Source organism: Numenius arquata, chromosome 4 (assembly GCF_964106895.1).
Source record: "Numenius arquata chromosome 4, bNumArq3.hap1.1, whole genome shotgun sequence".
NCBI classification, from domain to species: domain Eukaryota; kingdom Metazoa; phylum Chordata; class Aves; order Charadriiformes; family Scolopacidae; genus Numenius; species Numenius arquata.
The window spans coordinates 44,329,711-44,356,044 of NC_133579.1; the positions used below are offsets into that span (position 1 = coordinate 44,329,711).

At 39.0% G+C, this 26,334-nt stretch overlaps 1 protein-coding gene across 1 annotated transcript in view; it reads right to left on the reverse strand.

The window, feature by feature from the left end:
• ABCA13 (ATP binding cassette subfamily A member 13) overlaps positions 1 to 26,334 on the reverse strand; it is a 193,206-nt gene that overhangs the window by 159,587 nt on the left and 7,285 nt on the right. Inside the window, exons 2-10 of the mRNA XM_074146216.1 lie at positions 24,883 to 24,976; positions 23,919 to 24,042; positions 15,336 to 15,487; positions 14,457 to 14,485; positions 12,698 to 12,861; positions 10,860 to 10,975; positions 9,669 to 9,802; positions 7,740 to 7,904; positions 6,051 to 6,238 (exon numbers count right to left, since the gene is read on the reverse strand). Of these exons, the coding sequence (XP_074002317.1) occupies positions 6,051 to 6,238; positions 7,740 to 7,904; positions 9,669 to 9,802; positions 10,860 to 10,975; positions 12,698 to 12,861; positions 14,457 to 14,485; positions 15,336 to 15,487; positions 23,919 to 24,042; positions 24,883 to 24,976 (1,166 nt within the window). The remainder of the gene's footprint in view (positions 1 to 6,050; positions 6,239 to 7,739; positions 7,905 to 9,668; positions 9,803 to 10,859; positions 10,976 to 12,697; positions 12,862 to 14,456; positions 14,486 to 15,335; positions 15,488 to 23,918; positions 24,043 to 24,882; positions 24,977 to 26,334) is intronic.

Sequence of the window (26,334 nt, forward strand, 5' to 3'; positions counted from 1 at the left end):
TTGCCATCCCAAATAATCATCCATTTTTGAAGCTGGCAGGCTCTGTTGTCCCTGAGTTACTTTCTGCAGAAGCAGGACCTTTCATGGTAAGAAAGAAATATTTCAGACCAGTAAAAGGGAAACTAACCTGAGACTTTGGTCCCGCTTCTTAGATTTGTAATAAACATGATCTTGAAATCCAACATAAGACAGATTAAATAAACAGCCTTTCAAACAGTCTTAATTTTTTCTGGAAGCCACAGCTACTTAGCATGTCTAAAACATCACACACCCCCACCAAGAGAATCTCTGCAGGAACACTTGTGCCTTACCCCCAAGCACATTTCAATCAGTTTTATTTAAAGTGAATCAGTTACCCATTCACTTACGAGTAGCAAATGCTAAAGTAATAAGCTACAACCCCTCTTAATTTATTTCATTTTGTAATATTAATGTAAATAAGACACTGCAAGCTTTAAACACGAAAAGAATTCAGAAATACTTACAGATTCCTTTAGTGACTGGACCTGGTCACTTAGCTTGAAGGTCACCCCTGAGCCATTGCCATGGCACATGTATATTGTTGAAATGTCAATGTCATCTGAGCCCTGTGGAAGTCTCAGGGTCTTTTCAAGCATTTTAAGCACATCACTGCATATATAGGAAGCATTGCTCATCAACATCTAAAATTTAATGAATATACTGTCACTTTAAAAACAAACTCAGGGTGAAGGAACAGATTTAATTTACACTCCATATTAATTCTCACAATGAAATGTCAAAAGAGAAAAAAGTACAAAGTAAAGTTGGACCACAATGCTGCTGAATAATAAGTGAAATACCCTACTTAGCAAGTACTTTTTATCCCCCAAAATAAGCCTCTGCAGCTTCATGGAAATTAATATACAAACATTAAATAACAACATACCTGTTTTAGCTCCACAAAGAGCTTTCTGATGTCTAGATGAATGAATCCATCTCTTTGGGCAAAGGGAATCTGTTTTTCCAGACTACGTAAAGTTTCTGTAAGACATTTCCCCCACACACCCCGTGAAGAAAATATTTATTTAACCTACAGAGTAATTCAGGGACAGTACAGTAGGAGTCATTCTTCTGGGAAAGAAAACTGCATGATGATTTAAAAATGCATGACTTACAGAGGCATAAATGTTCCACTTGGGTTTAGATAATATCCTTGCCCAAAGCATTCCATCAGTTTGCACAAACTAGTTACACAGTTGCACTCTGCACTTCTGAGAAGCAAAGACTGCTCCTCTTCTGCATCACCACTGAAAAAGGTTCAAGGCAAGGCAGAAAGAAGACCGGCCTTCTCACACCAGGAAAAGCATGACCCTGTCCCCTTTCACAGTCATATCAGAGTAGCTCCAATGACTTCAGGGAGCATTCATGATTTCATGATTCCTCCATCCTTCAGGAAAGGAAAATGAAGTCCTGTGTGGGCTTCTAGCTATGAATGCTATAAATAATCTTGGACTCTTTCCATATGTAACTGTTGATTTAGCCAGTAAATTCATCTGAAATATGGAAAGGTGGCCTAATTCCTTAAGCTCCCTTAATCTCGCCATTCTCAAATAAAAGACAACCACAGAAGTGTTACCAGTTCATGTTAGGAAGTTGTCAAGTCCCATAGCCCTACAGAGGTGAGGCTGCAGCCGTTCCATGTCCCCAGGCCCAACCAGCAGCAAGGCTGGACAGGTAGGCACACAAGCCAACACGTACACAGTAAATGCATATGGCGGGCACACAGATCAACACACACAGCACACACAAACAGCACCAATGGCCTCATCCTGTTCACCTCCCTGGCGGTTCAGAGTGAAGATCTGTTAGGGGGAAGGCATGTAGATATATATACACACGCACAGCATGGATCCCGGCTATCATCTGGGCTCAGACACACAGTCTACCCAGCAGCTGCCCCTGGATCCCAGTTTCCCTTCCCAGTTGTTGGCACCTGCAGGCAGCCCTCGAGGCTGCAGCCCTGCTCCAGCTTCTGGTACAGATGTGCTTGCCCCCACACACAGTGGATCCCTGCAATAATTGCTGTTGGACACTCAGTCCATCTGGCCCTGGTCCCTCAGCTCTCCCCAGCTGCCTCACACATAGGAGATAGATACACAAACAGGTCTCTCAGTCAACATCCAGACCCCATGGACTCTCTGGTGTTGGCCTGGACCTTCTGGCTCCTCTGACAGTTGACTCCTCGCTGTCAGAGGTGCACACCTCCCCAGTTCTCAGGCCACCTCATCCGCCCTACAGCTATCCCAGCCTGATATTCGCTAGCAATCACACACTGATAATTCCCACCCTTACTCACTCTGGTTTCTGGCACCATGGACACACAGATCCCACCCCATTTTCTGGCACTTGATTTCACTCATTTCACTCCTTCCAGTTGTTGCTATGGGCCCCTATGTGTCCCATGGTCTGACCTCGGTTACTGCATGCAAACCCCTATACACACACTTGCGCACAGAATAGAGAGTCCTCACACAGCTAAAGTGTTAGAAATGGAGTTTAGTGAGGGGGTGGGACAGTCTGCAATGGTAAACCTCAGGGCACGGCCAGGCAAGCATATTAACCAAGCAGCCTGTTTATATGTGAACAGCCCCTTTCATCACCTTATTTCTATTTTCCCATACTTGTTCCTCCCCAAACCACCTAGATCACTTTGTCTCCTCTTCCAAACCTCCCGTACTAAATCTTGTACAATCCCAAAACACTCTTTCCTTGCTTCCTGTAATGAGTCCCATAGTCTTAGGCAGTAATCCCGTAAATCTGCAAGGTGACCCAGCCTAGAAGGATCCAGGACAGGGTACCATTTGGGTTGTCCCACTTCTCACTGTTCCTCTATACTCCTTTGTATGGATGGAGATGAGCATCTACTGACAGGGTAGATGCCGAGCTCTAGTAAATCAGTATAACTCCACTGTCATGAAGGAAGGTGTAGTGATATACAGTCTACAGGCAAAATGGTGTAGCATGCCTCAAATCAAACCATCCTAAAAAGGAGACTACAGAAACTATTCTGAAGTTTCAGATGTACCTTGGAGGTTTGAGTGCACAAGTAAATCAGGATTAGGTAATGCAACTAGCAGTACTGACTCTATGTGGCCGCGTGCTATAAAACAAAACCCACAGGACAAAAAATTACACCTTTTGGTCCAATGACCTTATCAATCCAGAAGATAAATAATCATCAAACTTAATATTAAATGTCCTGAAAGTGCACCTTTGGAAAATTATGTTGAAAGAGTACTTTTTTCTCATCAGATCTGCTCCCTGCTATGCACTCAGTCTTTATTCATTTTTAGAGGCTAAAACAGATTTTACAGTTCAGTTCAATTAGCTGATACAATTAAAGGGTATGTTGGTTTATATAATATTTTTTTGTGTATCAACAAGAGAACTGCTCACTGAATTCCCACAGTAATCAGCTATAAAGCCGTTAAAGGCAAGAGGCATACGTGTCATACAACATAACCCAAGGAAAGGGGGCTTTGCTGTTATCAATGATGCTATAATGTAACCTGCACAACCTTTACTTCTAGGAATGATGAACAGTACTAGAATACACAAAACTTATGCCACAGTCTGTTAATTTCCAACAGTGATCTTCAAACAAGAGGCTTTTATTTGTAATCTGATGACAACTGATCTAGAAATCAAGGACCAAATTGCACAATTTCAGTGGCACCTTGGACAAAATTTGTACTGTAAATCCATGGGCAAAGATCAAGTAATTTAAGACTATCAATGTCACCCAAAGGATCAAAGTGTATTTCACAAAACTAATTACAACTGAGTAATACGAGTGTTCTTCCTATATGTACCGACATTATAGTATTGCAGATCTCCACTAAAAGGTTTCACAGAAAGCTACCTTGTGCCTTTTACTTTTTTTTTTTTTACATTGTTTTTTTCCTTTTTTTAATCCAGATCTGTGTGGACCTTATAGTACAATTATATTGCCAACCAACTCCTGGGTATCATGGTGCTGAGCATCACACAATTTGAGTCCTAGCATACTGTTTAATACTGTAAATGTATTCCAGACCTAAAAGTGGCACTTGCTAAACGCTTATTCACAAGAACTTCATGGAAGCTAGTTCATCTTATTTAGTCAAACTGCTGAAAACAGATCCAGTTCCCCAAATTGTAAAATACACCTCCACTTGCACTAAGTTCTTCAATACTGTCCCCTTACCACCAGTCTCGCTTTGTGTCCAAAAGTGTTGCCCCAGAAGCACCCTGCCTCTGCACTTCACAGCCCTCAATCAAATCCTTACTTAAAGAGGTCAGAAAATCCATATGTCCAAGTCAGCATTTTGCTTCACCTGTAATGACCAGCCGAAAACGTCAAGCTGCATCTAAGTCTAAAACCAAGACCTCTCGTTCACACACACGACTGATTGCATCAGGTGATTGCATCGCTTGCATCAGCAACTTCTCAGGCACTGATAATTTTAATTTCTATTAAGCAGGTTCTTTTTCTTGTGTTAGATCTTTAAACAACAGCCACAGCAGCATACAACATCCCATAAGATACCTAAGGAAATTGTTTATTCATGACACAAGAAGTGAAAACAGGTGTTATGTTGTGTTCTATCACCACTAAGGGAAACAAAATTTTAGGAATTCAGAAGCTGATGTGAATATCTAAGTGTGACATGTATTACAGAGCCCAAATACCTGCCCAGAGGTAGAAAGTAATCCATTTCCTATGTTATTCTGTGGAAGTCATTTGAGTGCTAGTGACAAGTAACGACCCTGCAGCTTTACCTTCAGTGAAGTATAAATACTGTGCTATTATGTTCCTTATAGCTCCATCTACCAGAAGCAATCTCTTCGTAACAGGCCACTGAGGTATATCCTGAAGTACAGACTGCATTCTCTCCAGATGCAGGATTCTGCAATCAAAAAGTAGAGCACAGAAATATTGTGTACTATAAACAAAAAGGTAAAGTTGCTGAAAAATTATGGGGGTTTTTTTTGTTGTGTAGTCACTAAATCATCTGTTTTTTCTTACAACAGCAGCAATATAGCCATTTCCTTTTATAAAAAAAAAAAAAAAAACACAAATTCCCAAACGTACTACTAAATTATTGAACAATTTGACTACAGTCTCTCTTAACAGTAAATAATTGATTTTACAAAAAACTTGGCAAACTAAGAGAACACCAGTAAAAACAAAACAGAAGAACCCCTGTGACTCTCAGCATTCACTAATCAGTCTCCCAGGTGAGAAGTACAATTTTTCCTCATGGATAAGTCTACTTCTTTCCAGACTATTTTACCTGAAGGCCAAAACCATTAATGTTAGGGAAGACTTACACACTAAATTGCCTCCTTTCCTTCCCTTTGCAGCAAATAAATAAATAACGGAGAAGTTTCCCACGAAAGAGTTTATCCATCTATTTACTGTACTAAAAAAATGCTTCTGAACACCCGAAGGTGGGAAAAGGTGGTAGTGGCTGCTATTTCATCAGCAACTGTTAGGTCAAGCATAGGAGTTATAATCCTACATCAGTTCATTTACTTAGGAAAAATTTTTTCATTTTTTTGTGTCCCTGTTCAAACAGATTTGTTTGGAAATGGAAAGAGGCCTATGTCCATTTTATAAGCTAATTAAAACACCAACAAATCCAGAACCAAAGACGTTGCCTGATCACTTTCCACTTCAGGGCATGCTGCATTAGAGCGCTTTTATCTTTCAGATTTAGCCTCAGATATTGATTTTCTAGCATGGATCATACCTCCTCCAATGAAGGACAGTTTTTGATATAACAAGTAGAGCTATGACAAGCAAGCGAGTCCTGATCATGTACTCAGGTCCTCTGCTGAACCTGCAAGTGGGTACACTCTGAATTACAGATTTAATTTCTTTTTCAGAGTATGTATACATCAGCACAATGATTTGACTGTATATGAGGTTTGGAATTACAGAATAAAAAATAAAAACACAAAACAAAAATCAGAAATCAGTTAATTGTAACATGAAGATAAGTATTCAAGCTGATCTTGAATCAAGTTGCAGAAAGATAACTTACAGATCATAAGGTCCAGTATACCCTTCTGAAAAGTAGGCATTTGATTTCTCATTCCAACGCTGGATCAGGGTATTTATCTCTGAAAAAATTTTCCTGGCTTCCCTGTCATCTAGAAACTGAGACATCAAATCATCAAGTTCCAAAAGGAGTTTCTGAGAGAAGCTGCTGCTGAACCATTGCTCAAATACCTAGCAAATTGAATGCAAAACAAAACACACCTTGTTAGGGAATCAAAGCTTTCTTATTTAGACAAGACACAGAATTTGCATGTCTTAAAAAAAAAAAATACAATTAATGATAGTCAAATTTCTCCCTAACAATGTGTCTAGACTCTGAAATGACTGGCCTCAAAGGCTGACTTCAGTACAGCTTGTACTGACCTGCAAGTTGGCAATATAACATGCTACATCTTACAGAGAACTAACATCCTATGCTGTGCGGTCCTTACCCAAAGACTCAGAAACGGTAAGAAGATGGCCTGAGACTGAAACCAACCAAAAGCAGACCTCCACAGCCAATTACTCAGGCTTTCTCTCCCTTACAGGACTTCTGCCTGCACTACCAACACAATGGAAGGCAGCAGTCTCAACATTTTTGGGGTTCCACTGCAAAAACAGATGGAGAAGGAGCCTGTGTGCTCCCATAGTGTAGCCTAGAATAAGGCATGGCCAAACCTACTGACTGCTATCCTTTCCTCTACCATTACTTTTTTTAATGCCAAGTGGTTATAATAGATTTTTACTATAAGAGACGTCTTGTTCACCAAAGAAATTACCAGTGGCCAGCAGCATACAGTACTTCAAGTTGCCAGCATAAGGTTGTTAGCTCTGTGAAGAGTTTTAAAATCATGGCTGAAATGATTACTGGATTTTCCTACAGCTATGATAGGAATTAGTGCATTAGTTTTGGCAGTCACATTCAATTATTACTTCCAGTCACCATACATCAGTGAAACCTTTACCAAGACAGAAATCAAAGGTTACTTTTTTTTTTTTTGGAGGAAATACAGGATAAGCTCTACATGCTTTCTTTAGATGATACACAAACACTTCCAGAGCAGCTTGTTACACAGCTGATCTTTTTTAATGCAAAAGAAACATATTTCGGTGGAAAAACAAGTATCAGCATTAAGGCAACTAGTTAAGTGTTCTCCTTAAGAAACATCTGAATGGTTTATGCTTTTCTCTATGCAACTATACATGTGCCATCATAGAGACTGCATGCCAAGCTGTTCTGCCAGAGCAGAATTTTAAGCTGCTATACTGGAGATTTACTCTCATCCCTTTCAAAATGCTTCAGCCACTACTGCCAGAGACAGAAGAGGCAAATTAAAAATAAATGAATTAAAACTAAAACTTAAAATTAAAACTAAAACTCAGGCTCAGGTGGGACAGTAAATGGGTCTTCCATCTGTCAGGCCTTTGCAGTGCAGTATATTTCACTATATTCCATATTAGATTTCAAATCTGTATTTGAGTCAACGAGAAAATCTGATTAAGTGGACACATGGTGATAGATTATACTTCCAGTGTAATGATTCTTTATAAGGATTACTTTGTTTTATTAGCAAGATGAAAAAAGTTCATGACAATAACATTTAATAGCTAACTCAGATCTTTTAACTGAGTTACTGTTGACAGCCTACACGCAAAAAATAGGAATTTAATCTATTAACTTATTAAAGTGTACCTGCGCGTAGAGTCTGAGATTGCTGACAGCATGAACAAGATACAGTTTGGCCTCATGCCATGCAGAAATACAGCCTTCTTCATTATTCTCTTTGTTTGCTTCATCTTCCTGCACCCTGGACAGAGCAGAGCACACAAACTGCTCCAGTGTCTCTCCTGTGGGAATCTGGCAGGGACATAAGAAATTGATGAGCATCTCAAGAGAACTGCTGAGTGTTATCTCCGCTATCAACTTATCTGGTGAAAAAAGAATATCATGTGGCCTCCTTCAGTGAGAACAAAGCCTATTTAATCCAGTTTCATATTCTGAGGCGTGTAGTTCATAGTACTCCACACACAGAGTGGTGTATAAAATACCAGTGGCCCCATTAGGTTTCTCATACACAATGCAGAATAATAATACTTGTATATGCAAGAAATTTTCACTGTGTAGCTACACCAGTGTTACTATTTCTACAGTCATTTGCATGCTGATGCTGAAGTACAGCAATGATACGGTACACTTACACTAGAATAACTGTATCAAAGCACCTTCACAAGTATAGCAATTGCTTATGTAAAAAAATATTCAGTACAATGGTACATCTCAACAAATGACTACATGCAGCAGACTAGTTCTAAATTGAAGTTGGAATGTTTCAGCAGTGTGGCCAAGAGGCCAGAATTTTTTCCTTATAGCCTGACTTCTAAATTATTTTGAAAGATTTATTATTCCCAATCATAAATATTTTATTAAAGCATACAAAAATTATTTAGTACAGTTTAATTCTCCCTATTAATGTCTTTCTGAGACACTTCACATCATAATTCCTTTCAACTGTGACTAGAAAATTTATTAAAAGTTCTGGAGATGTTTTGACACTAAAGGATCTGGGACATTACATACAGAAGTGAAGTCCTCAGAACAGACATTGTCCAGGCTTCCATATTTCTCTTCATGCTTTTTGAGGGCCTTCAATCCCCTACCTCATGTATATAATATCAACATATTAGTTTAATGTATAAATACTTAGCAAGTGAGTTGCCTGGGATTACACAGCCAACCATAGCTAAAAGGCCGCAGTCAAATTCAGCTCAGTTGATCAAACTGGCCATCACTGACATTTCATTTAAAGGCCATTCCAAAGTCAAGTTTTTTAATAATTTATGCCTTTGTGTACATTAGCTATTTTTATGAGCTCTTCTGGAGTACAGCTCTAGGTTGTACTTGGCAAAGAGCAAACAGATTTCAGATTAATACCAGCATGTTCTATTCAAAAACTGTGGACTTTAGCAGAAATTCAAAAGATGTTTCAAGTTTTCTGCAGTTCAAACCAGACCATCACAACAGATCACTTTGCTATAGAAGGAAGGTTAGAAAACCCTCTCTGAGAAAGGAGAATTTCTTCAAAATTTGACACATCACTGGTATATTTGAATAGCTGCACTAAGACAACTCATCAGTCAAGTATATTCATATCCAGACTGCACAACTGAGAAGAAAGGACTCTTGGTGTGCCTTAATTTATGCATAGAAGAGACAGGCATTCTTTGTCCAGCAAACTAGATGAAAAATGTTACCTGCCAAATTAATCCAGGCAACTTCAAATCTAGGATCTAGTTTAAAATCTTAGTGGAGCAAACCCCTGATTCCTCTACAGAATTGGATAAACTCAAGACTTTGCCATACACAGTGGTGACTTCAGAGAAGCATAAATTCATTAATGTACACAACCAGACCTATGAGCATCATCATGTGCAGAAATTCCAGCTAAAGCTAAATACATTTCTTTTAATGGGAATGAAGCCAGGATATTTAGCAGTACTACAGGTGCTGCACAAATCTAAGATATGACTATAGCTTCTGTAAGGCATGAAAAATTCCTTCAGGGTACAGATAAAAACAAAGAAGAAAGGGACGGACATTAAAATTAATTTTGAAGTGGTTTACCTTTGTTAATTGTACTGTGTAATTTAGCAGCTTCTCAACATGAAGATCATCAAAACCAAACCTGGATTCAAGTTCTGATCTCACAGCGTGTGGATTCCACAAAATATCCCCAAGAGAAAGATTAAATTGAAAACCTGAAAGAAAAAACATGTTTATGTCATTCCTGCTTTTTGTTCATGTTGTTTCTTGATGATCCGTACCTGATGAGATCTAAGTTATCACGTTTCCAGCTTTTTGGAAAAAAAAAAAAAAAAAGAAAAAGAAGAAAAAAAAGCGTGGACCTGAACTTCATTTTCACTATGATAAAATCCGTGATTGCATTAGTAGTGCAGTGAGGTCAGTTAATGTGATGATTTTCTGACAACTGATACAATAATGATGAGATGCCCCTGCACAGTTATTGCCTGCAGACCCAGCAAACTGCAATTCTGAACTGTGTCTTATTATGCACATCCTCATGCAAATGTGTGTATGGGCTGGGTATGAACCATTGATGAGAGGGACAGCACCAGGAGAATACCAGAATATCACCTTTGTACTACTTCAGTCTTGGTTTTCACAGCTGAAGCAGGATTTAAACCACATATAACTCTTAGCCTGACCTTCTATGCTGAGCAGGCAGCTGCACCTAGAATATAATCGTGTGCCGCCAGGCAGTTTGCCAATGAAACTTGTTCCTCACCTTTTTCTGGAGGACTTGTTCTGGGGCCAGCCTACCTTCTCCAGTTAAACTCACCTCCCATACTCAAGCAGCAGATGGGGAAACATATCCCTTCAGCTGAGACCAGAATTTATGATAACAGAAGAATCAATCTTAAAGTAAAACAGCCATAATTCTTCACATGCATGTCCAAAACAAGAGGTTACCCTTCTATCAAATAGAAGAAATTATCCTTTGCAGCAATTTACTCTCTCCCCAAAATTCACCACTGAAAAATCATGCTAAACACACTATATTAGAACAATGTGCTTTCTTTTTCAAATAGTTGTCAAAGTCTGATGAAATTTAGTTATTAGTCATTAAAAGGCAGATAGATAAAGGAATGGGTTAGCACTATAGCAATATAGTTCAATTCTTAGACTTTTCACATTAGGAATTCAGCAGAAGCTCAGACAGTTACTGCTAGTGCATATTCTCAGCATGCTTACAACGTCCTTAAAAAAAAAAAAAATCTGATGCAAATTCCTTACCTTCTAATCTCATTTCCTCTGTTGATGCAGCAGTTAAATTCAGTGCTGTTTTCACCATTTCATAGAAACTTTTGCCCAATGGCATCATAGCTAAATCCTTCAATGATGCTAAGGTACTGAAAGTGGAAAAAAAAAAAAAACAAAAATCAAGCTCTCTATACACCCAGAAAAACTGAAAAGGCTTGGTAGAAAAACATGAAGTTCAAGCAACTGAATACTAAAATACTTTCTTTATTGTTGAAAAACTGATCCTTTGTCAAATTAAACTTTTCATTAGAAAAACCCACAAGTTGAGATTTTACCATTAAAATTTCACTCAATTTTCATTAAGGACATTTCCCCTATGAGGACCAATGTCCTCTTAAAAAAAAAAAAAATGAGAGAAAAAGAGTTAAAAGTGACAGCAAAAACTGAGAGCAAAAGCACCACAAGAGTTCTCACAGCAAGGCAGGATGGACACAGAATACATAAATTTTACTTCCATCCAGTCTGCAGAGAAAAAAAAGAACCTTTAGAGAAACAGAACATTTATTCTCACAACAAATTAAACAAAACATATTAGAGAATGCATTGATAAAAAGAAATATATATATATATATATTGAATTTCGTATAAGTCCCAGTCTTGGTCCCTTCAGCTGTGTTTACTTGCTGCTGAAGAAGAAAACAATGACCATAAATTTAGGTCAGGAACACTCAGACTGTGAGAGTTTGCAAACCTTTCGAAAAAGACTTCGGCTTTTGGGATAGAAATACTACAAGCACAGCTAATAGAGTTTTGCACGTTAATAGTTCAGACAACAAGCTGGAATAAGGTTATAAATGACTTGGGCATAAGGAAGAGGGGGAAGGAAATCAAGCCCCAACACAGTTGCATTCCACATATTGTAATCAAAAGAGACTTATTTCCCAGTTTCAACAAAAATACCACCATCATATCCTTCATATCTTTTTTAGTAAGAAAAAAGACAGTGGGATGCTAAAGGTTACAGAATCAGCACAGTAAGTTCCCATTCAAAGTCTTTGGGGTCATGCCTCCTTAGGGGGTAAAGCTGGTGAAGTTCATGGCTAGTCTTGCACAGGCAGGCAGGTTCAGTGGCCTCCTCTAGCCTTATAAGTATGTTCGTTAACTACAATGACAATTACCTACCAACCTATTACAACCACCTACCTACTCTGGCAAACACATTTTTCTCTTTTTCCTAACAACTCCCTTATTTTACTAAAAATTCCTGTAGATACTTGTCGTAGTCTGTGCTTTTGATACTATGTCTTCTACTGAATCCAGCTATCCTTTACCTAAGGCCCAAAAATTTCATATTCAGAATATGGTCTCTGTGCTTTTTTTCTTACTGCTTCATTTCTTGCAAGCCAAAGCTATTTTGATAGCAAGAGGCTTGAGAAACAAAACAGAGTAATTTTCCTGATACTGACCAAGTGCTACATACATACTTAGTCGATTAGAATCCAAACGATGATTTTCTTATATTCATATGTAAATATTCTGTCTTTCAAAGAGTCCCAAAGCACAATACAAAGTTCAAAGCCATACTATGTGATGGGCTAATTTCAACCATTGCTAAGATGAAGCTACTTCTTGAATACTCATAGGGAATCTCTGCTAAGCTGGACAGAGAAGAAAAACACAGTTATGAAGGAATCAGAATGGATGACGACTCCTACCACACCTCTATAAAAGCAGAATCTGGTAAACAGAAGAAAATGTCAGCCTCTTTACACTGATAAAGATGTTTCTTTTATTAAATAGCTAGTGAGAAGAAAAAGAATTGCAGGTAAAATGTTAAAGTAGAGCATTTTCAAGCACATAAAAGTACTTACTTTTGAATAACTTTCAGGAACTGTGCTATGGCAGCTAACCCATCTTCTGTATAAAAGCTGTTCAATTCAAGGTGAGGGAGTGAATGCAGAAGGTTCCAGAAATATGGTTGCTTGTACAGATTTTCTGCTTTAGAAATCATTTCCTCCACTTCATTCAAATCCATCTTTATACGAAGAAAACACATTTACACGCAACACTTCCATTAACAGAAAAAAAAAATAGCAGGTGCCTGTTACTTCCCCTACCCCTGCCCTTTTGAATTTGAAAGCATTTAAAATACTTTTTTCAAGTGGAAATACACCTCTAGCTTTGGTAATTCGTGACATCATTTTGGTGGTACTTTGAACTTATGGTAGCTTTGTTTCAGATGTCTTTCTCTGCTCTGATGGAAAATGGAGTTGGGAGAAAAGCTAAGTAATATCTTTCTGCTCAGAAGTGTAACCTCCCAAAGAGAAGGATCATCTTTGATATCTCAAACACAAGGAGCCCTTTAGTCCTGCAATGAATTTCTAAGTATAGGGTATGAAGACCAGGAGACTGTCAGGGACACGCCATCCTTGCCTCACAGCTTCCTGGGTTGGGGGGGGGGGGGGGGTGTGTCAAACAATAATTGATAAGAACAGCTCTTTAAAGATGGACTGGGGTAAAATCACTTCTTTTATAGGACTATACTATAGGATGTCTATGAAAAACATTGGATCTATCACACTCGTTTACTATGCAGTCTTCGTTTCTTTAATATTTCACTAGGGCTCTTTTGGATAATGGTAACATCAGCGTGATTTACACAAAAAGAAGGTTGTGGATATAGCTCTGTTACTAGTAATGATAGGCTACTTCCAACTAAATATTTTCTTAATGTTGATAAATACATTCTTTCTATTTCAGATTCCACTCCAGAAATGAAATTTCATATTGATACATCTCCTTTCAATCAAGTATGTCATGAGAAATTTAAAAATGTTACTATAAAAATGCCATCTAAGTTCAAGTTATAAATTGTAAATCTAGTTTTCATGAAGTGGCAGTTACAATCACATATGGAGAAGATGCATTTTAAAATATTTTAAAAGTGAAAGCAGCGATCTGTGAAAGGTACAAAACTGACAGTAATGGAGATCCACTACTGTGCCCATTCAGCCTTCCTCTTTTTGTTGAGATTGTGAGGGTGAAAGACTAATGCATTAGGGACAGCACAAAGACCAAACTCATTTCACATAAACTGCCAAATTGATTCTGGAAGGAATTATGCTACAACTTGCAAGTCTGTCCTCCTTCAGCCCCACTTGAGTCTGCTTACCATATTGATTGGATCACCAACCTGAATTCAAAGTAATCTCATTGAAGCAAGAGCACCATCTTTTCAATTTCACCACAGTCTCTTTTAAAGTTTTATGTTGGTTTGCTTCTGTTTTGTTTTTTTAATAATAAGCACACATGAGAATAAGCGCTCCTTGCAAGACGTTATGTAATATGATTTTATACAGCTATCCAAGGTCTGGCAGATGCACTTTTAACTTGCTCCTAATGAACAATTAGCCTCCAAATAGCTGTGAATTTTAGCTACTAATAACCTAGACTGGTTTAAATGAGTAATCTAGAAACAACTGAACCATCTTTTTTTTTCTTCAACAGCATACCAATTTTTTTTAAAGATAGTTTACTAAAACCTGATGGGATACAAATTTCTAACCATTATAATAAAGATGCCTCAAAACCCAGAACTGTAATTTAGAAGTAGACTGTAAAAATACTTACAGTAAGAAAAGTGGTGATGTTATGGAGCCCTGTAAAATAAAATATTTTCCTTTAGAGAGGGATTATTAACTGCAGAAGAATCAATTTTATCAGCAGTAGCAAGTAGTACACAAAGGGCATTTCTACAGGCACGTGAAACAACTAATACCCTAGAAAGACAGTGGTCCACTTGATTTCCTGTGCTTTCCAATACTTCTTCTATTATCACAAAATCAATTTTAAAGAAATTGCTTACCATACATTTTTCAGTAAGGCAAAATCACCACATCAACACTAGGTGAACGTACTAGCCAGGCATGCAAATGACTGTTTCGCCTACATCTTTCTGCTTGAAAACTCAGCCAGAATGTCAGTGGGTCTTAAATGCTCACCTGCTACAGCAGCAAAGCTGCACAGTATGGGTGGGAACAGAGAGAGAACATTGGGACTTGGTGTTTCCAGTCTCACTCTTAAATGTGAGACTCACTTATTTGCCTAAAGGTCACCAGGTGTGACCTAGTGAGGTTTTCCATCCCTATGCTCTCAAGTACAACAGAAAAACCTGGGGAGAAAGACTTAAATCCTGATACATTATTTTTGAATCCGTGTTAGACCAGGTAACCATGTACTCAGATTGTTAATCCCTAGCTTTAAACCTTTCCCCTCACAGTATTTTGTTAACTGCCAAGTAGTAAAACAACAGCACAATTTTAGAAGGCTAACATTTTTCTGAGAACTTTATGACAGCCACAGCAATAGTAATCATAAAAGTGGCTTTTTTCAGGGCAGCTAAAATTTTAGTTGGTTCACTTTATTTTTAAAATAAAAGTATTTCTTCAGTCAATGGTTATTACCACCAGATAGACTAAGAAATTAATTGTTAGAAAGATCACAGCTTACCTGAGAACTTTGAGTTTTCCTTCCATAGCTTTTCTAAAGCCATGGTTTTCTCTGTGGTCTCAATAAATCCCTTTGCAAGTTCTTCTATCTCTTTCATGAAGCCTAGATCAGGTCCTGTGAAGCTCTCTGGACCAGCCTGGATGCCTGAATTGCTTTTTCACAGAAAGAAGGGGGACAAGGGAGGTAATTACAAACTGGAAGCAAGTAGCTAAAAAATGTTTATATACTCACAGAACTATTCTGATTATTTAATTTTTTTTTGCATTTGCATTTACATAACTTTTATTTGGTTCAGTTCATTAGCATGCACGTTGCATCACTGAGTCTCAAAACCTTAGGAAAGAGGGCAATGAAAAATTACTGAGCTGGAGCAGCTCACCCACACCAGTAACCCAATTCTGGCAGCAGCCAGACACGTCCAAAGAAGTCTTAGATATTTCTGGACACACTCAACTTTTCTCCCCCGGTTTCTTGTGAGTATAGGTGATGGTTCAGTGATGGCACATACTCCGAAATTCGGGCTTTCATATTGCATCTAAGGCAACACACTGCAACCAGAACAAGTAAGCTGGTCAATGTCACCAGATGAAATATAGGTAAGTTTCTTTTTCTGGGCCATGAAGAAAGTTGGTGCTTCCTCTTTAGTTAGTTCACTAAGCAACAGAAGGATGATAACAATTCTACCACATTAACAAAAAAGCATCCATACTAACAAACATATGCTAATTCCAAAAGATGCACTCCTGAAGGTACCCTTCTACTTGAAAAGTGAGAAGAATGATGTCTCTGACTACATATTTTTGCCTTATGAAGGCTCACACATCAGAAGCACCTGTTGTTAGAAAAACCTAAACAGTTTGTATTTGGGATATGACAGCTTGTTTTTTCAAATACATACAACAACGTATAAAAATAGTATCCTATTATCATTACTGGCTTTCCCCTGATTTTAGTTTACAGCTAAACCCCTGGTACATGTTCTCTCTATTATGTCTGTCATGCTACCATCTGGTGGCTACTCAATGGCACAACAATTTTCTAACAATACTTTCAAGACGAAATCAGACATCAGAGTCTTTTAAACATCTCTATACAGGACAAAATAACTCGACATTCTCCCAAGCCATCATAAACATGGGAATAATCATCTTTTACTAGGCAGTTGAATTCTGTTTTATCTTATAGGAAGTTCAAGTTTTCTTAAAGTGAAACCCTGTGTAGCAAAAATATTGTTATTTTTTCATTAGAAGCATAATTAACTGTCAAATAAGCCCCACTTACAAAAATATAATAGAGAGTTACATTTCTTTCTTGTCAAACTTGTATGTCAATACTAGCTTTCAGCACGATTCTAACTTATTGGTTAAGAAAAACCTAATGAGACAGATTCACAAACCGAAGCAAAAACCACCAGCCACTGCTTTCTGATTCTCTCATTTCTCTTTCCCTCCCTGATCCTCATTTGTTCAGACACCCACAGAGCTGTGTGCAACTTTAGACCAAAGAATGAGAAGAAAATTTAATCTTAAAACAATCAAGTTCTTGATTGCTTCAGTGCAGCTTATTTTGATCCCAACTTGGCCAACAGCCAGTAGGATTTTGGAAAACTCTTTCACCAGCCTCAAACTTCAGTGGATTAAAGACAGAACAATTCCTCACCACCTTCCTCCCCACACCCACCCACTCCCCCCCTTTTAAATGGAGTTTTAAAAAGCAGGTTTCTGTTGTTCAGAGGGCAGCTTTTAGGGCGATTAATAGCCGCACTTCAGGTATTGCTTTTGAAAACCACCACATAAATTCCAATATTGCTAACACACCTACTGCCTGAAATTCCAGACAGCTAGAAAGACTGGTGTTTGGCAAAGAAGAACAGGAACACTAAATACATACTGAAAACTTTCTAGCACTGTGCATTCTGAGCATGAACGAGTGGCCAGCGCTTGACCAGAATAATAACAACCACATTGGTTAAAACACAAATCCAGTCAGAACTTAAAAAAAAAAAAAGCAAAACCTCTAGCTCAGTTTCCACAGGATTTTTCACTTTTTTTTTTCAAAATATTCACTGAACTTTAAACTGATGACTGAACTCACAAAATAAGCTCACTGAAAATAATCATCAGACTTCAAAGAAGTGGAGCATAAAGGCAGTATTTCAACCCACATTGTTTTCACTCCAAACTAGATATAAGCCTTGCATCCCCATGTACAAATCTCCCTGGTCTAGAAGCATTGCAAACAGTAACACTCTGGGGAAAAAGGACACTTTTACTCACATGGGAGGACATGGCTGGTCTCAACACTGGTGCCAGGGCTACTGGTGCTGCCCAGCCTCCCTGCCAGCAGCAGGTTGCACAGATGACAGTGACAGTGGAGTTAGTAACTCCCTCTCTTCTACCCCGATCACTGACTCTGCCGCACCTTGGATCTGCAACGCTTGGGTTGATAAAGAGCAGGGGAACAAAAGAGGCATCTTGGCATCTAATTTTATGAGCTAAGAAGTAGGGCAAAAGGCTTCAGATCATGCTTCCCTAGGCACTGTGTGAGACAGCAGCAGCAGCCTGCTTAGCCTTCCTACTCCACCCCTTGCCCAAGCAGGACACCAAGCTCAGCTGGGCTGTCCCTTTGATGTCTCTGGGCTTGAGGGCTGGGGAGACAAGCCACTGCCCTGTGAGGGGTCCCACAGAATACATGAAGGAAGACACATAGACTAGAAACAATAAAGAAAATAGCTGGCAGCATTCAGAGTGTGGTGGCTCTGAAGAGCTCCAGGGAGAAGTGCAGGGAAAAGCAAGTTGATGGTGAAACTGGAGGGGGAACTGGAAAACAGTAGAGGGGGTGTAGATATTTCGGGTATGGAAGAAGGACCAAAAAATAGGCATAAGGCCCAGCTATTACGGAAGAGAAGGCAGCAAGTGCAACCAGAAAACCTCAAAGAACACCACACTCCCAAGCACAAGCCCCTCAACAGGATGAGAGCAGCCGTTCGGACATGCTGTTTCTGAGCTATTAACTTTAGGGGGATTTCCAGGGCAGGAGAGATGTCAGCCAGCTGCCACTCATGCCCCTCTTTGCCATCTGTCCCAGTTTGAGGTAAATCTATCAGAGTTCTGTTCGAGCCACAGTCGAGCCCTACATTGGAGACTTTCGACACTATCATTACCACAGCCCTTCCTCTGGCTACTCTTGAAGAAGAGTGCAACCTCCTTTGCAAAAGGAAATGGCAAATGGCATATTAGTTATCAGGCTCAGCTTTATGAAACAGATTAAAATATTACAGAGGTTTCATTTTCTGAATATCCATGCTAAGTATTAAAGGATTTTATATATTTTCAATATGGTAATATGGTACCATATTTATCTCCTAGTAAGAATGCTATGAGATACTACTAGTTTCTTAATTCAGCGCTAGTTACACAAAATTGCAGGAAAATGTCACCATCTTACCAAAAAGATAAGAAATTAGACTTCAAAACTAGCTGCAGGGACAGACAAGACAAACAATTTTCAGACAGCTTGCCAACAAAAATACTTAATTGTTCTACTGCTACTCTCCCAAAGAGCCTTCAATGTCTGCTTTCTGGGGCAGAAGATGACATTAACTTACTTGTATATGTGTAAAGGAAGTCAACAGCATAATTTGCTAGGAACAATAAAGAGGAGAAGCAAGGGATGACAAAAAGGACAAAAAGAGGAAGACAGTAATTTGTAGGAGTGGACATACATAATTAGAACTGGGGTGTTAGGAAAAGTTGTATATACATATATAATTTCATTATCATCCATGGTAACTCTTCCTCAATTGTTGCATAAGGACTGAAATCAAACTGAAGACATACATTCATACAAGCTTTGACCGTGACAAAACACTGCAAAAGAGCAGAAAGACTGCATCTCTGTGAGCATGTAAAAGCAACTGGCATTTCCTAGTCATGACTCAGAAACGCTAATTCTGTCCAAATTACCCAGTTACTTAGAATGACAATAAGAACATTTCAGAGCTCATCTGAGATCTCAGCTATGATGTGCAATGCCATTTAGACTGGTGATTTTCATAAACCTCTCAGCAAACTCTTGTCTCAACCTCACTCCTGTCACCACATTAAAAATTTCTCTCTAAAATTGCAAAGCCCCAGCTGTGCTGGCTCCTGTTCTGCACTATCTCAGGACAGCCTGGAGACATGACATCTCCATCAACACCAATACACATGCTGGACAATAGCTTACTGCGTGTCTGCCACAGAAAGGAAAGATCTTTCCCCTTCATGTTGTGTACTATTATAACCCTTCTAAAATGCAATAGACTAAAAAATATAAAGAACCAAAAAAATGTTATTCTTAGTTGGTTATAAAGTGGAGAAAACTTATGTTTAAATTCCTTTTCTCCCCAACTCTCTGACAATCTATCAGCAAGGTCACAAAAATTGCTTAGGTTTCTGGTTTGCAACTAACAAAAGCTGGCCCAGACCACATAGGGTTACTACTACAATAAGCTTCTGCAGCACACAGCTATCTTGCAGAATTACTTCTTTTTTTCATTTGAAGATACACATCATTAAAGAAATATTTGAGCCTCTAAGCAATTTTATGCAAGTGCTATCATTGTTGCTTGGACCTTCCTTGATTTTGTTTTTCCACACCTGCTCTCATACATGAGCTCTTCTGATACTACTCCACTAGAGAACCACAGAGGCCCAGGTATCGATAAAACCAGTAACAGGAAAGGGACCAGCATGAGTGGGGCTGCTCCAGGAGGGGGGCCAAGCTAGAAGCTGAGGTGACCCTGAAGGAGGCCATGCCCTCACCAATGGGGCACCATGCCCCAGGATCCTAGCCAGCAGACAGAGATGGGGGTGGGTCACAGGCTCCAGCAACAGCTCCAACATGGCAGGATAAGCCCAGGAGTGCAGTCAGGTGCCAAAGGAAACAAAGCTACCACATGGGACCAAAGGGTCCATCTAGGAGAAGATGACAGGGACAGACTTAGGGCTCTCACACACCTACAGGGTGAGGCTGCTCAGGCTGCTACTATTTGTAGCTAAATAAAGAGAAATAAATTAATGTGCTTAGAAATAACATTTTAGAGTCTTGTTTCTGTGATCTTTGTAGTTCTAAGTCTGAGAAAACTTAAGCTTAGTTTTGTTTTAGATATTGGGACATGTAACAAACATAGATATAGGAGTCTGAGTTGCAAGGGCAAATCCCACCACAATCTGCAAGATTTGCAGTGGAATTAATATTTCCTTACTCCTCTGCTCTGAGATACTGCTGGGTGTAACAGGCTAGAGAATCACATCAAAGAGTTGCAAACCAGCAGCTTTTGCCATGGTTGAAGAGACAAGCAAGGAACAAAGCCTCTGAGCTGTTGAAAAATGAATGCTTCTGAGGTACCAGAGGAAGTGGCAGATTTTTCTGCAAATCAAAGTTAATTAAGTAGTTGTAGCCTTCACCTGGCTCATCTTCTTGCCATGTTGGAGGCTGCTAATGGAGCCTGTTGCCTGGAAAGATGGTGCCACATCGGTGAGGGCATGGCCTGCACCAGGATGACTTCAACCCCTGGCTCAACACCCATCGTGGAGCAGCCCTGCTCAGGCTGCTCACTGACAAATAGTTATTTGGGTGCTTTATGGCCTTCATAGTGGAGGTTCCAACAGAACTCATAGAATTACTTTTTCCAAAAGGCAACAACTGTATTTTAAACTGATAGCACCCAAGTGGTACAGGCTGTTTTTTTCACAGGCTGTGAAAACGAATGGGTTAAGCATCCATGCAAACTATGCACAGTCTTTGATTTACCCTTAAAAATCAACATTGTTGATGCAAAAATGTCCCTGAAAATGATTATAAAGGACCACCTGTGGTTTGATATAAATCCTCAATAATTGGTATTAGTGTTCCTATGCCACTCCTTCTCTCCAGCCAACAGAGGGACATTGCAGGATTTAGTCATGTTTGGCTGATCAAGCTGACAATCTGTATTCCTAGGGCTGTTGGCAGCCAGCATAAGTCAGAGCTGCCCTGAGGTTGATTTAATTTATACTGATGGACCTGCTGGAATAGACTGACCTCAGAATGCACTTCATCCTAACATTTTACCCCTTTTCCTTACCTAGGCTATGTGCTACGCGGTGTAGCCTATTGAGTGTATAAATATCCATACATGCATTTTATTTTTCAGTTGAAAAACTGAAAGCCACTGAATAATTTCACCAATTCTTAAGTAGGTCTAAGACTGCCTACAGGAAATTCTTTCCTGCTCTTCTTCTGAGCTGAAATATAATTTGGGCAGTTCAGTCAAAGCAGTGTAAATAATTATGCAGGGCAGTCAATATAGTTCATAGTTTCTAGAGGTTTAAAACACGTAGATGGCATCTGGACTAGTGATATAAATAAAACCTATCCTTTTAGGAAAAAAACTTTTAAAAAAGCCAACAGCTATTGTACCTCAATAACCTAGTAATATAATATTGCCACTGCAAGTAACAGGCTACAAGCTTTGTACTGAGTTTGTAAGACCACAGCACAGAGGCTTGACACCTTTGCTTTGTCTGATCTTGCCTTAATGTGCCTGCAGTTTGGTTTTGAGTTGGTCTAGTTTTAACTTTTTTTTTTTTCCCCCAGCCAGATGGCTATGGCTATTTGCTTTACTTTTACTTGTCATTGTATAATACCACCATAGTTTTATATAGATAGTAGTAGTAAACGATCTTTCAGTGCAAAGTGAGATATTTATGATTAACATAGCAAAGCAGCGCAGAGGAACACAGGTTCAGTATAATAGTAGAGGCCTTGAGAAGTGGGGACGCAGGATGCACTGTGCCGGAGTACAGGTCCAGGATGATAAGAGATGGGTGCCACAGGCTGGCACTGAGGACCCCACAGCTATAAACAACTCACCAGTGGTCAGTGACAAAACCAATTTAGAAGTATCAAGAAAAAAGAACAGGTACCTAACATATGTAAAAGATATCATATAAATTCAGGTGTACCACAGAGATGCAGACCAGTGGAGAACAAGCAAGGTATAAAAGCATTAGCAAACGTAAGTAACCTCAAGTGCACCCCAGAGTGAAAAAGAAGCCATCAAAACCACGTTCCTCCAGGGAATGGGGTCCGGATCATGATTTGTCATAATAACGCCACCACCACCAGACTGCAGCCACTGACCTTATTACCCAATGCAGCAGTGGAAAGATGAGCATAACCCCAGGGAAAGGAATAGAAACTAAGAGGTTGTGTAACAATTTTAACTGTATTATTATTATTGGGATAAATTTTTTTTAGGGATATTACTGTAATGCTGATTACTGATCTCTGTATATAAGTATTTTCTGTAATACTAGATATGGACTAATAATGATTCGTGGCTTAAACAGTTAAGATTCCCCTAACAAATTATTACTTTATGTAGAAGGTGTTTGCCCATAAACTATATTTATTTTGCAGGGTCTTATGCTCAATCAACAACTCTCTACATGTACAAATAAGTAGAACACACTGTCTAGATCAAACGGTAAGTATTATGGCCTATTACTGTGATACTGAAACTTTCCAACTTGCTGCATGTTGATATTGCTATCTATAAAATTCTACAATAATAAACCATAAAAACTTGATGCTCTTACACACTTACCTGGCTCAAATCTCTAAGATCTTTTTAGGTTGATATTCTCAATTTTCTAAGAATAAACATACATATATACACACATAAATTCATAGAATCATAGAATCATCCAGGTTGGAAGAGACCCTTGGGACCCTCCATGAAGGGAAGAGACCCTCCATGACCTTCCCTGGTATCGAGAATACATCAGATATATATCTTATCAGCGAGCTTATCAGAATATATCAGAACATATTCTGATAAGCTCGCCTTAATTTGACTTTATTGTTATATGTTTTGAAAGGCTGCATCCTTCAGCCACTTTGCAGAAGTGTCTTGCATCTCAATACTTTTCAACATTCTGAAGTAGATGAAATTATCACATTTCTTAAAGGAAAAGCCCAAATTCAAGTTCATCTTTTTTCTTTCTACATTCCAGGATCTTGTCACAAGGCCCTCTCACAGACTACTTTTTCAAGTTCTTTTTACTACACAGCTGCTAGTCCTTTTAGGCCCTTTGTTGGTTTGACTCAAGAGTTATCCTTGTTTTGCTTTTCTGTGTTTATTTCTTCTATTATGTATGCTCCAGAACTATTCAAAGTTTAAATCTATATGTGATACACTTTTTGTTGCTCAGTCTCACCCTCATGTAATAAAAGACTTTCTAGTGAAGGATAAAAGTATGCTCTCACACGGCAGTAGGGAAGGGCAAGAATATCACAAGGTACCTCTCCAGTTTTCCCCCTCAAACAGTTTTCAGTATCTAATAACAGCATGAAATGCCCAAGAAAGGCAAACAAAAATTAGAAAGAGGCATGACAAAAGCCCTACATCTTTTGCATTCATAAGGAGACTGAAGGCAACTTTTAACACAGAGTAACAAAGCTCCTGTGCTACCTGTCAACAAGACAGTAAGAACCTTTGTTGTAGAAAAAGATGCGTTGTGATACTGACAGCTCTGTCAAATTTGTGTAACTTACCGTAAGCGGTTTGTTTTCTGTCTTGTGTAACTAGTATTCTTGCATCTTGAACCAACATTACAGAAAAGGGTCCGCATGAATGGATAAAGGCCCTGACTTGGTAAATCCCGAGCTTCTAAGTAACCTAAAACCACACAGTGGCAGAATTAAAAACAGAAACATTGCAATTACAAACCTGTACCATCACATTGTGTTCCCTTCTCCTAGAAAGTGGCTTTGTCACCTGCAAACAATGAATTTGTATCCATGGCAGGTGTCCCATTTAAGAACAACTAATTTACCACAGGAAATGAGCAACTTCAGTGTCAGTCTGTGACAACAGGGTATAACATTTGAGAGTCTTTGAAAAGCTGGTTTTCATCATAGTAACACTGTTGCAACATCATATGCTTTCTAGCCTCTCTTCCCCAAATGATTTGTGACATAGATCAGAATACAGACTTCTTCACAAAATAGTATTTCCTCTTTTCTCCCAGGCTTTCATGAGACAAAGGAACTGGTATTCAGGAATGTCTGAATGTACATCCATCAAGGCTCTCTAAACAGCAACTTTTCCATATCTCTGGAATTTATCTATATCTCTCCATAGTTCTGAGAATTTAAATTTCAAAATATAAAGCAACTTTTTGCTTATTTTGAAACATAAGGAATAGCTATAGGGTTCATATTTAATTTAATTTCTCTGTTTAAATCAGCTAAAAATTGAGAAATAATTGAAAGATGATTTCCCTTTTCCTCTGGATAACCTTCTTTTAGCAACCATTACATCAAAATTAAGGGAATAAAATGAGAAGGAGATAAAAAAGCTAATATTTGGGCTAGTACTTTTACTGAATATTCAGAATTGAAAGATGCAGAAATGGGGCATTTACTACATCTCTCATTCTTGGATATCTTTACTATTTCCTAAATAATTCTACAAGCAGAGGTGACTAAAATAGAACACAGGACAAACAAAACATACAGTTTTCCTTGTATTTAGGGGGCTCCTGGAAGCGGATTGCAGCCAGAATCAAGAAAAGCACACATGGCCAGAGTATTTCAGTGAGAGACAAGACCTGAAAAGGAAAAGCAAAACTTCATCAGTACTGTAGAAAACAGGATTTGGGAATAAATAATTAAAATTCATATATCCTTTAATAAAAACCATTCAATATCCCCTCTACAACTACTTAAGGGAAAATAACATCTTTAAAATCAAATTAGCAATTAAGACTTCTGTTTAAAACCCTTATAACTTTTCCAAATACACTACTTTCAGAGTACAAAAGCAATTTTCACTTCTGTTTATAGTGTTTGTCGGTATTTCCCTCTGGTCAACACAGTTACTCTGACAATGTGATGACAGTGACATTCAGCTTTCCCATACCTGACCCTCTTAAAAAGCCAGCAGCATTCTGCACCTTGCTGCAACTCCTCATGCTCTCCTGAAGCCTGCTGTCCTGGAGGCCTACCTCCTTGTTCTTCCCTGGCTATCTGACTGCTGCCATTCACACTCTTTCATTCCCCTGCAGTCACGTCTCTCCAAAAGCTGCCTTTGTCACCTCCATCAGCTTGTGATACCAAGCTAATGGGCCTGTGGCTGGCCACCACCACACTTCTTGCTTCCCTGCCTTCCTATTTCCAGGGCCACAAGGAAAAGGCACCCAAGCTGGTGCACTGCAGGGCTCACAGATTTTGAGCTGGTCTCCTCTGGGCAAATTGCATATACACAGTGTGTGCTTGCCCTCCTGCAGAGAAGATGCAAATCCCCAAAAGGATTGCTTGGAGAAAATAAATTAAAAAAAAAAAAAAACAACAGTAAACAAAACCAACCATCTCAATTTTCAACTGCAAAAACGAAGAAACTGTCACTCAGCCAACTTTCGAAAGACTCCTAGATTCACTGATAAAAGTGATAGGAAAGCGTGAATATTGAACTCAGCAACAGAGATGTAGTAGAAATGACAAAGAATCACACTAAAGATCTCCCATTAGAGGCTATTAACTTCTCTAAAGCATACTGGGAATTTTTATTTCTAAACTGTCAGAGTTGAATCAAATCCCACTGGGGAAGTCATTCCTAAACTTGGGTATGTTAGAAAAATACCTGAAAAAGTAGCATAATGCTTAAGAACAAAATCTAATGGCAAAGTTTTCCCTGAGGAAAAGGTCTGCTCTGCTGAACATGACGCAAGGAACTGAAGACTTCCTGAAATTTAGGGAAATTGCCATTTACCTAAACTGAACACACTCCAAGCCCAGTAAGAGCCAACAACAAAAAAGAAAAAGTGCAAGGCCTGCTACTTTCAAATTTGTAGGGAGCAGCAAGGGCTGGCCACTCCCTAAAGCATGGGGGAGCCATGCATGGTAGCACCTCCCACAGGACTCCACAAGGCAAGCAGGGGAGGGCAGGCCCAGCCATTACAAACAGCTT